General features: G+C 37.6%; 1 protein-coding gene across 3 annotated transcripts in view; it reads left to right on the forward strand.

Moving 5' to 3' along the window:
- Positions 1–12,537, forward strand: part of FCHSD2 (FCH and double SH3 domains 2) — a 170,564-nt gene that overhangs the window by 122,818 nt on the left and 35,209 nt on the right. For all 3 annotated transcript variants that reach the window (XM_081152977.1, XM_081152978.1, XM_081152976.1), the window contains exons 9-10: positions 6,010–6,132; positions 12,401–12,496. In XM_081152977.1, the coding sequence (XP_081009103.1) occupies positions 6,010–6,132; positions 12,401–12,496 (219 nt within the window). The remainder of the gene's footprint in view (positions 1–6,009; positions 6,133–12,400; positions 12,497–12,537) is intronic.

Here is a 12,537-nt window from a genome sequence, read left to right on the forward strand (position 1 = left end):
ACTGTCCCTCGCCTCTGCCCCATTCCACTCGGCCAAAATTCTTATCACTGCTTTTCTTTGTAAGTTGGTTTAAGTCTCTCCTACTTCAGATAGATTTTCTCTACTCGGTGGAAAGAACAGCCATTTGGAGGGAAGAATAAGCCATTTTGGACTCATCTTTCATCTGCCATCCCAGGGATGGCCAAATTTAGGTCAAGTGCCCACCTCTGCCCAGGAATAGTGTTCTGTCTTGCATACCAGCATGGCCCTCAAGTTCACCCTTGTGGTCAAGAGAGCGGGATCTGTTGGTAGAAGGAGAAAGTGTGCAGAGTCACATATGTTTTATGTCTTGGGATTCCACATAAAAAGATGTCACTGCTAAAAATATTCTAAACTTCTACATTGGACAAAGTTTTGTGAGAATAGCTTTTTCTCTAGCTTGTATAAAACTTGACCAATGTTACATAACACCAGTAGGCTTACTTTTCAGTCATGGGAGTCAAGTGTGAGCTTATTCATTTTTTTTAAAACATGAATTCTGGTTGGCATATTATTTGTTAAACAGAGCAGATATTCATAAGCAAAACCAGTATGCACACCCTATACTCAACACAGAAGACACAACGGTAAACAGATGGGCATGATCCCTCCCTTCATGGAACTTAACAAACCAAAGCAGAGACAGGCATCACCAGTGCAGGATTATATGCTGTGATTAGGAGTTATACAGCAAAAAGACAAGAGGGATGTCCAGAATAGATAATGGCTGAGTGAAGATCTTAAGGATAAGAGTTAGCTAAACCAAAAAGGAGAAGGTAGAGAGTAGTCAAGAAAGAGGAAAAGCCTGTGTGAAAACTCCGAGGTCAAAAGTAATGTTGGAGGAACTAAAAGATGTGCACTGTAGAGAAAGTGTAATGGGGGGGGGGGGCAATAAGTGAAGAAGCTGAAGAGCTAAGCCAAGTCTAGATCATGACACCATGAATTTTTTTTTTACTTTATCTTAAATGTAATAGGTAGCCAATGAACATTGTTGAGCAGTCAAGTAAAATACGCACTTTAGAAGCATCTTCTAGCCACGATATAGAAATGGTTGGCAAGAGGGAGAGCTGGATACAGGGAACAGGACCTGGCTGTAACAATCCAGATGAGACAGGATGGCAGGAAGGTAGTCACTGTGGAGATTAGGAGGAAGGGTTGGGTTTGATCAGTATTTAAGAAATAGAATCAGGATTTAGTAATTAACTGGGTGATGTCGGGGGAAAGGCAGAGGGGAAAGTAAACCTTTAGTTCCTAGGGTCTGACATAGGCAGGTGAGTGGACAGTGGCATTGCACACTGAGCTAGGAGCACATACAAAAAGCAGTTGGAAAAGAGAGTGGTTCAGTCTAAGAGGAAGTTTAATATGTAGGTGAGAAAGTCAGAGGAGGGAAATAGTGTCTGGTCAAAATCTAAGTCAGTCTGAATAATTACATATTTTTTCACCAGAGTAAAGCTGACCCAATTAAGATAAAATGAATTTTCTAATTCCCTTCAGTGCTCCCCTCTTGTACAGTTGGGGGCCTGTTTTTGTAGTTTCCATTCTTCTCAGTTCAGTTCAGTTCAGATCATTTATTGCAGGTTTCTCTGATAAGGTTAGGGATAAAGGGAAGAAGCGAGTGCTCCCTACTCTCAAGGAACTAATATAATAGTCTGTTGGGGAAATCAGACATATATAAATGGTTTCAATATGCAATTTAGAAACGTCCTCCTAGCTGCAGTATAGAAATGGGTCAGCAGGAGGGACAACAGATCTCTGTGGTAATCCAGATGACACAGGTACTAAGTACTGTGATAGACAGTGATAAATACTCTGTGATAATATGGTGGAGGAGTTTGTAAAAAGCATTTTCAAGCTGTCTTCTTTGATTCCCAGTATTTCATTCTATTTTAGGGGACTTCTTTTCTAATTATTGGCTTTTTAGTCAAAGTTCATATAAATATTTATGCAACCTGCCTTCTAATCAACAAACCATGTTGAGATAATACTACCCAGAATTGCTTTGAACTTCATCTCTAGGCACCACAACTGGTTCAAACAATTGCATTTCACTTGAGGCAGGGGGCTGGAGCCAATCATAGGGTAATCATGTACTTCCTGCGCTTTCATCCAGCAGGTTCTTAATTTTCATACCTCCTGCTTTAACTAGTGTGCTGTGCACACTAGCAATAATCCGCATAGACCAGAAGGCCTTTAGCTATCTTATTCTTACCTACCAGAAAAATTGTCACATGTTCAGGTCAATGCATCCTGCAACCCTGCAAATGTGATCATTAAAATTCAGGGAATTCAGTGTGCTGAATAGGATAAAAGGAACATTTTAAGATTAATCTGACTGTTGAAGAGTCTTCCCCACCTCCCACCTAATGAAGTTTCATTAAGCCTTACTTGGGTTGCTGAAGCCAAGAGAAGCCTTTACTGGTACATGGTGACTAATGGTACCTTTTCTCTTAACTGAAATGTGTTAGATGTAGCTTGCCTGTGAGGTAACTAATTCATGGCATATTTGTTGCTATATTAAGCTCTAGCATAAAGCATTCATTTATTCTATAAATATTTTTGAGTATCTGCTATCTGCCAGGCACTGCGCCTGAGTAAGATTCAATCTATAACTTGCAATACTACACATTCATTATACAGAAGGTTGAATCACTAGGAGGAACTGGCTGAGTCAGTTTTGCAAAGCATTTGGAACATGGTAAGCCTTTAGTAAATGTCAGTTGCCTGTGTTAGCCTTCATTATTACTGCTTGAGTGGGAGAGAAGAGGCAGAAAGACATTCTAGGTCAAGAGTAACTTAACTGGAAACATGAAAGTGAATGTCATTGTCCCAAATGGCTCAGTGTGACTGGTATGTAGAGTACAGTACAGACAACAGTGGTGAGAGATGGTGCTAATGTGGTAATTTGGGACTAGATTTTAAAGGACCTTAGATACCAAATAAAGAATTTTGACTTTTCCAAATGTTCAGTGGGAGCTGTTGGGGGGGAAAAATTGGTAGTGTCACTTTTTTTTTTTTTCCTACTCTGGTGTTCAGATTTTCTTTTTACTTTTTTATGGAAAATTTTCAACATACACTGTAGTAAAAAGAGTTGTATAATGACTCCCATGATCTCATTACCCAGCTTTAACAATTACCAATATGTGGCCAGTCCAGTACAGATTTTTAAGCAAGGCAGAAAGGGAGATGAACATTGTGCCACTTTCACTACCTTATTAGTCTTCACAATATCCTGTGATAAAACGAGTGAAATGGTGAAATAAGTGGAAGTTCTAGGATTCTAACCCACATCCAACTTACTTCAGAACTCAAGTTCTTTCCCTTTCTGCGTCATGCTTCCTCTATAATTCTGAAGTAGAGCATGTTGAAAATAGCGGCTGATCTGCCTACCTGCTCAGGATAGTAGATTTCTCTGCCTCCAGCCTCTTTGCTTCTGCATGGTCACAAGGATCTAGGTCTATACAAACTCTCAACTTAATCAGCTAAAATGACTGTGTAGTCCAGTGGCTCTCAAATTATGGTCTCAAGACCAGCAGCAAGTTGTTAGAAAATACAGATTATCAGGTGACACCCCCACCTACTAAATCAGAAACTCTAGAGCTGGGAGTTCATAATGCCGTATATTGCCATTTGCTGACTTTAAATAAAATACTCCAGTGATTTCCTGCAAACACAAGTTTATGACCATCTCCCATGAGCATTTCTAAGGCAAAAACTTCATACCAGAAGAAGTTATACGTTCCTTTTTTAGCAAATTCATGAAAGGCATGTCCTAAGGCAAGAATTTTTATTCAGACTTAATACCAGGAGTCTCTCTGGGGCTATTACATAACTACGCTGAAAGGAATCTTAAGGAATTCGCGCTGCCGATATTTAAAGTGCATGATGGTGCCATCTAGTGGTGTAAGCACCATAGAACACGCGTGCGGCTTTAACTCAAGGCTCTGGGGACAGAATTTGTATATTTTTTAAAAATCAGCTTTATAATAAAAGTTTAATGGAATAGCCAGACACGATGATAAAGAATTTCTTTACTATAAAACCTCCATTGTGACACCAAGACACAAGTAACAAAATTGATAATGGCTAAGTTAGACGTCATCAAAATAAAAAACCTTTGCGTATTAAATACGCTGTTGAGAAAGTGAAACGATGGCTCACCAGATGGGAGAATATATTAGAAAATCATGTGCCTGATAAGATACATGTATCCAAATGTACAAATAGCATTCAAATATATAAAGAACTCTTACAATTCATCAACAAAAAGACCAAACAACTCAATTAACAAAAGAGAAAAGGACTTGAATAGACGTTTTTCTAAAGATGATATACCAATGGCAAAGAAACACATGAAAAAATGGTCAATGTTATTAGTTATTAGTGAAATGCGGGTTAAAACCATAGTGAGACACCACTAGGATGGTGTGAGTAATTTTTAAAAACAAAATAACAAGTGTTAATGAGGATGTGGAGAAATTGGAACTTTCATACATTGCTAGTGAGGATGTAAAGTGCCAGCGGCCATGGTAGAAAACAGTTCGGCAATTCCTGACGTAGAATTACCATAGGACCCAGCAATTTCGCTACTATATACGCAGAAAAAATTGGAAACAGGTGTCCAAACAAAAACATGTACACAAATTATCATATCAGCATTATCTATGATAGCCCAAAGTGGAAACAACTCAAATGTCCACCCACTAGTGAATGAATAAATAAAATACGGTGTCTCCAGACAGTGGAATATTACTCAGCCATAAAAAGAGTTACTAATACATTGATGAACCTTGAAAACATTATGCTAAGTCACAGAGGCAGGCATAAAAGGCCACATATTATATGATTCCATTTATATGAAATGTCCAGAATAGTCAAATCTGTACAGATAGAAAGTAGATTAGTGGTTGCCAGAGGTTAGGGGAAAGGGGGGAAGAGAGAATGGGGGTGACCACTTAATGGGTATGGGATTTCTTTTAGGGTGATGCAGATGTCTCGAAGTTAGATAGTAGTAGTGGTTGGACAATATTGTGAATGCACTAAAATCCACTGAATTTAGTTATTTAAAATAGTTTAAATGGTGACTTTTGTGGTATGTGGATTTTACCTCAGTTTTTAAGAAAACTTTCATTGATTGGCAAGACTCTAGAACCTTTTTTGATTATTGATATATTTTTCTGTAGTTGTTGCTAGTATGTATGTATTCTATTTGTTCCTTTTTTTTTTTTTACCTAAAATTATTTGATACATACTTTTCCATCTATACAGTTTCCACAGTTTTTATTTTGCTGGCTGTATATATTTTAGTCATTATATACATCATAGCTTAATCATTTCTCACATATTTGGTGGTTTTCTCTCCTTTTTTTTTTCTCTTCAGTTTTAAAGAGTCCTGTTCTATGCTTAAACAAATAAAAGTGTTTAAAACTCTTCATAGACATTACACTGATGTTTCTTTCCCAAAACTGAAATTGAGCCACTTTTCCTTTTTTTTTTTTACTATTTCAATTACGTTTTTTCTCTGACTGCTCTGTAGTAAGAATATGCTAATTTATAATCCTACCAATAATGGACGAGGGAAAATGGAGGAGATTAATGTTTATTGAGTGTCTATTCCAGGCACTGTGCCTAGAGGCTTTCGTACCCATTATTTCATTTAGCTTCCACACCTATTCCACTAAAGTGACAACAGAATTGACACAGCCAATAGCAGAGAAGCAAAGGTCAGAACCCAAGCATTTTGTCTCCAAGTTTTGTCTTTCCACAGCTTTACCAATATTAGATTTTGCCTTTCTTAGTTTCTACTTAATTAGAGAGATTCAACATTTTCCCAAATGATTATTTACTGTTTATATTTACTCTTACATAATAATCTGTATCTTTTGTTAATTTACTGTTAATAGGTTTTTAAACTGAACTTACCTTGTAGACAGGAGGCGTTATGTGTCAAAGCTTTATCATAATTTTTTGGTTTTGCTTTTTCATCTTTTACAGGCTCTTGATGGAAATGTGTATGATCATCTGAAGGATTATTTAATAGCTTTCAGCCGGACTGAGCTAGAAGCATGTCAAGCTGTGCAGAACACATTCCAGTTTTTATTAGAAACCTCCGGCAAGGTAACTTACCTTTAGTGCAGTATGTGATGTCCATTTTAAAATCTAAAAGATTTTTAAATACAAACTAAATGAAGAGACCAATGATATTAGAAGAATGCTTTAAAGACAAATTTCCTGTAAACAGTATTGCTTCTAACAAAGTTGGAGGGTATCGAGTTCTCTTTGAAGAGTTGACACAAAGGTGGAAAGGGGTAGAGATGATCCGGTCTGGCTCAAAACAGTCTATTGCCATGTACATTGCTTTTGAGGAGAATGGTTTAAAGAGTTTTATCTTCCACTCAAATTTTGAATGCATTCAACACATTCATATGGGGAAACAAGGTCATGTGTCAGTGCAAAGAATAATAAAAGGGCACTAAGGGGGAAATAGCATTTTATAATCAATAAAGGAATGAATACTATAATATCCTATTTTTTTAAAAAACAAGACCTTACCTCTAAATGCTGTCATTCTTTTTTAAATTTTTATTTTATTTTAGTGATTTTTAGAGAGGAAAAGAGAGAGACAGACAGACAGACAGACTTTGGTGGGAGGCAAAAACAGCAAGCCCTGGCCAGTGTGGCTAAGTTGGCTAGAGCCTTATCTGGTACACTGGAAGGTGGAGGATTCAATTTTCAGTCAGGGAATATACCCCGGTTTCGGGTTCAATCCTTGGTTGCGGCACATTCGAGAGGCAGCCGATCGATGTTTCTCTCTCACATCCATGTTTCTCTCTCTCTCTCTCTCTCTCTCTCTCTCTCTTTCTCAAATCATTTTAAAAATATATAAAATTTGTAGAGAGAGAAACATCGATTGGCCACCTTCCACACACACCTCAACTGGGGATTGAACCTGGGTATGTGTGCCCTGCCCAGGAATCGAACCTGCCACCTCTGGGTGTACAGGACAAGCTCCAACCAACTGAGCCACTCCATCCAGGGCACTGTCATTCTTTGATAATAATCTTTTCCTTCAAAAATATTGAGATTCACTAACTTAGCTGACATGTCACATTATGTACAGATTAAAATTTCTTGCAGTAGAGAAACTGGCCTTTGGAAGATAAATTGTTCCTGTGATTAGTACTTGTTTCTTTCTGATAAATTAAGTAGTACATAGTCAATGTTTCCTAACTGAGTGCATGCATTTGTCAAAATATATTCATTTTATAACTGTTGTTTTAAAAGAAACAGTTCAGCCATGACTGGGTTGCTCCATTGGTTAGAGCATCACCTGATAGCCATATCCATTTGGGTCTCTGGTCAGGGCACATACAAGAATCGACCAATTGCCTGGCCAGACATGGCTCAGCGGTTGAGCATCGACCTAGGATCTAGGCGATTGGGGTTCGATTCCCGGTCAGGGCACATGCCCGGGTTGCGGGCTAGGCAGCCAGTCAATGACTTTCTCATCATTGATGTTTCTATCTCTCTCTCCCTCTCTTTTCCTCTCTCTGAAATCAATAAAGATATATCTTTTTTTTTAAAAAGAATCGACCAATTAATGCATAAATTGGTGGAACAACAGATCAGAGTTTCTCTCCCTTCCTCTCTCTCAAATCAATAATTTTTTTTAATTTAAATAAAAATAAAAGAGCCAGTTCAATTCTATTTTTTGACAAGGAGGGTGGGAACTGGCTCATACCATAAGAAATTGTTTGGAAAAAATCGGAATTTATCTCATGGGATAATGTCCAAAGATAGGAAGAAAAGGAGCACAGACTCTTCTTCCTGAATGCTTCCTTTTATATTTATTCTTGTTTTCCGTGTACCATCGCTTCAATTCTATTTCAAGAAAAACATTTAAAATGTTAAGTTGATGTGGAACTATAAAGATCACTAGTCTGTTGCTTTGAAACCCTGTCCTATTTCTATTTTCCTATATTCTCCCCCACCCCCAGGGTCCAATAAAAGATATAAAAGGGATGATATATAGAAAGAAGAATGGATGGATGGATGGATGGATGGATGGATGGATGGATGATAGATAGATAGATAGATAGATAGATAGATGATAGATAGATAGATAGTTATGTGGAAGTTGGCATTATCTTGCTTATTTTATAAAGAGGAAAACAGACTCGGAGTTTATATGGCTTGCCTGAGGTCACACACTCACACATAGTATTTTCCATGCTCTACTACTATACTATTTCCTTTCTTTAGCTTATATTATTTACATAGAAAGTGAATTAAAAATGTATAAACTGATTTGGGCACATAAAGAGATAAGCTTTTATTTTCCTCTGCGTTCACTCATATGAGTATCTTGTTCCCCAGGGATAAGGAATGAATGAGATGCGCTTCTGTTTAGATTGAGAGCGGTAGTAATAAAAACTTCGTAAGAATGATCTAGCTGGGGGTATGCCCTTTTGTTCCAAGTACCAGAAAAGCTCACATCTACCAAAGCTTTATTCCATGTACTTTTCTGTTATGAAGAGCTATTTATGCTGCTCTTGTTATACTGCTGAAAGCCACCCAGTGATAACCCAAGAAGAGTTTTAAAAGTCCTTAGGTTTTTATTCTACATCATTATTACTTTGTCTTTTGGAGAGAAAATCCATTTTTCCCACACATCTAAATTGTAACTATACATATTCAGAAGATATTTTGGGGTTATTGATAGTGACACACTATAAATGTTATGGCACTCTATATCTTTCATCCCCTGAAGGGAAACAGCTAGCCCTAGGAGCTTTTGTTTAATTTTAATTATTTATGAAGCTTGCTTTTCTCCTTAATATTTTATGAAATGCTTTGTATATATAACTGAAGCAGATGCTGTCATAGATATTTTCTCTAGAATAGTAACCTCTAAAGATAGTTCTGCTGGCCTTTCTAGTTTGTTTATGTGTGATCGCTTTCTGTCTGCTTAAGGAAACTCCTTCAGGAAACCAATTGATAATGTAGCTCTTTTAACAATTCAGAAAGTAACAGTGTCATTCTATATTTCTTTGAAAATTAAATTGTCTAGTATTGCCATTCTTAATACCTTGAAGACTAACCAAAAAAGTAAAGCTAATCAAAGGAAGGGGGAAAACTACACGATCATTTCAAAAGACACAGGAAAAGCATTTGACAAAATGCAATACTCTTTTATAATAAAAACACTCAGCAAGTTAGGAATAGAAGGGAACTTCCTTAACATGTAAAGGACATTTAGGAAAAACTTACAGCTAATATCATACTCATTGGTGAAAGCTTTCCCCGCTAATACCAGGAACAAGACAAGGGATGCCCACTTTTACTATTGCTACTCACCATTGTTCTGGAGGTCTTTGAGCACTTAGGCAAGAAGAAATAGAAGGCATCCAGATTGAAAAGGAAGAAGGAAAATTATCTGTGTTTGTAGGTGACATGATTTTTATAGAAAATCTTGTAGAATCCACACAAAAAAGTATTAGAGCTAATAACCGAATTCAGCAAAAGTAGCAAGTACAGGATCAAAACACAGAAATCAGTTGTGTTTCTATTCTCCATTAATAAATGAACCAAAAGAAAATTAAGAAAACAATTCTAACTATAGTAACATCTGGAAAATAAAATACCTAAAAAAAATTTAACCCAGAGCATGAAAGACTTGAACATTGAAAACTACAAAATATTGCTGAAATCAAAGAAGACCAAAATAAGTAGAAATAATAAATGTTTATGGATTAGAAGATTTTTATATCACTCATATTGTAATATTCCCTAAAGCAGTCTACAGATTCAATAATGCAATCCCTGTCAAAATTCCAATGACCTTTTTTTTCTTTTCCAGAATTTCAAAACTCACTGCACAGTTATGGTAATCAGGATAGTGTGGTACTGGCATAAGGAAAGATATATAGACCAATGAAATTGAATTGAGATTCCAGAAATAAACCAAAACATTTATGGCCAGTTGATTTTTGGCAAGGTTGCCAAGGCCATTTGGTGAAGACTAGCCTTTTCATCAAAAGTTGCTGGGACAACAGGATAGAAAGCAAGGAAACTATCAAAAACTACTAAATTGTATAAAGAGGACACAGGATGAGATATTGCTAGCCAAAGATGGGATAGTTGCAGCCTCAATTATGATACCTGCAGTGGATTAAAACACATTGAAAAAAATTTTAATGTCTTTATTGATTTCAGAGACAGGACGAGAGAGAGAAGAGAGAGGAGAGAGAGAGGGAGAGAGAGAAGAGAGAGGGGAGGAAGAGAGAGAGAGAGAGAAGAGAAACATCAATGATGAGAGAGTCATTGGCTGGCTGCCTGCTGCACGCCCCCGACTGGGGGATCGAGCCCACAACCCAGGCATGTGCCCTGACCAGGAATCGATCCCCGATCTGGATCCTAGGTCAATGCTCAACTACTGAGCCACGCTGGCCAGGCCATCAAATATTTTTATTTTTTTTATCCTCACTCGAGGATATTTTTTCCATTGCTTTTCAGAGAGAGTGGAAAGGAGAGAGGGAGAAAGAAACATCGATGTGAGAGAGACACATTGGTTGGTTGCCTCCCACATGCACCCCAACCAGGGCTGGGGATCGAGCCCCTGAGGTATGTGCCCTTGGCTGGAATCGAACCCAGGACTCTTCAGTCCGCAGGCCGACACTAACCACTGAGCCAAACTGGCTAGGGCCCATTGAATATTTTTAAATCTTAAACTTTATAATTGTAATTTATTAAAGCTTAATTGGTCATTCATTGGAGGTTGCTAGGGGAGAAACTCAATTTGAGAACTAGATAATAAAGGGAAAGAGTTAAGCATTTATCCTGCCTTATACAAACTGTACCTCAAGGTAACTAAATAATTGGCTTGTATAGTTTCTCTTAAGCTACTCTAGCTTAAACTGGAATCCAGGAAAAGAACAAAACACATTACCCTTTGAGAATATGTTTATTCAGCCAGCCTTCCCTGACCAAATTCTCCCAACCACTCCTCCCTGCACCCCACCGCTTCAGTCTGGATTAACGATCATCTTTTGTTTTCTCCTAGTACCCTCTACATACTTCCATAGTGTATTTTAATTGTGTAACCTGTTTGGGTGTCCTAGTTTCCAGATTTTATATTCCTTGAAGATACGAATTTTGGTTATCTTTATTCTTTTACATACACCCCCTCACCCCCACATTTAACATCGGGCCTGGTAAGCTCTCAATAAGTGGTTATTGAATGGGGGGCAGGGGAGCAGCAGAGAAACAACTGGGATTTTACTGGTAAACAAAGTGCAAAAATACACCTCCACTTTCTATGTCTCCTCAGTGAACCCTTGTCCCAGGACTACTAAGGTATAGCTGCAGAGCTGCTTTAAGCTGATTTTGTCTTCCTCTGGCAGAGGCACTAATGAGCCGTAATATACTGCCAATGAGATGAGCAGAGTAAGCGGTGTGGCAAAACGGGTTTCTGCACAGCCAAATGTTGCTGATTTCCGTTCTTTCCCAGAGCAAATAATGCAATAAATTCTTTTCAGGTTGCTATCTTTCTGTGCTATTTCTTTTGCTACTTCCTGTGTATCAGAACTCCCCTTCTATATAAATTCCCTTCTAGTCTGGCTCCTTGGTGTGCTTTAAAATGGTAATTATACTGTAACCTCTTAGAAAAGGTGGCAAGAAGTACGGTAAAAACACTATTTTGTGCTGTGGATGAGGTTACCCATAGCAATGGATGGCAATCTCCATAAAACAGACTGTAAGAGACCTACAACTGAGTGAAGGAAATGAAGGGACTAAGAAGCACAAATCAGTAGTTGTAAAGTCGTCAGGGAAGTAAGTAAGGCGTAGGAAATACAGTCAGTAACACTGCAATAACTATGTATGGGGCCAGTACTGGAAATATCGACGGGGACACTATGTAAAGTATATGATTGTCTAACCACTAAGCTGTACATCTGAAACCAGTACAAAATAATATTGAGAAAAAAGACCCAGAAAACTTTAGAACTGGGAAAGACTTAAGAGACTAATGTCCTCCCCTATTCACATGCGCACAAAAACACACACACATTAAGAAGAACAGCTTTTTGGATAATAGCTATCTTCTTGTTGTCTTAAAATATTGTATATTGTCTATTATCAATATCTGGACGAGTTTCTAAAGTAGTACTTTCCAAATTTAGATTCTTGAGAAAATAGGACATGTGAGTAACTACGGTTATCTAAAATGAAAAAAAAGTGTAATTATCATTTCTTTCTGACCGTGTAGTGTTGGATGATTTCTCGTTTTTGGAAAGCCCAGCAGAATAAATCTTAAACTTTAAAATGTAATTACTAGTCATTTTAACCTTATTAAGTACTTAAATGTATTTTCTTTTCTCTGTAGGTGGTACGGGATTATAATCTTCAGCTGTTTTTACAAGAAAATGCTGTTTTTCACAAACCCCAGCCCTTCCAGTTCCAGCCTTGTGACAGTGATACTGTAAGGGAATTCCAGGTTTTCATTTCATTAGTTTTTAAGCT

This window comes from Miniopterus schreibersii, assembly GCF_964146895.1.
Source record: "Miniopterus schreibersii genome assembly, chromosome: 12".
In the NCBI taxonomy this organism is placed as follows: Eukaryota; Metazoa; Chordata; class Mammalia; order Chiroptera; family Miniopteridae; genus Miniopterus; species Miniopterus schreibersii.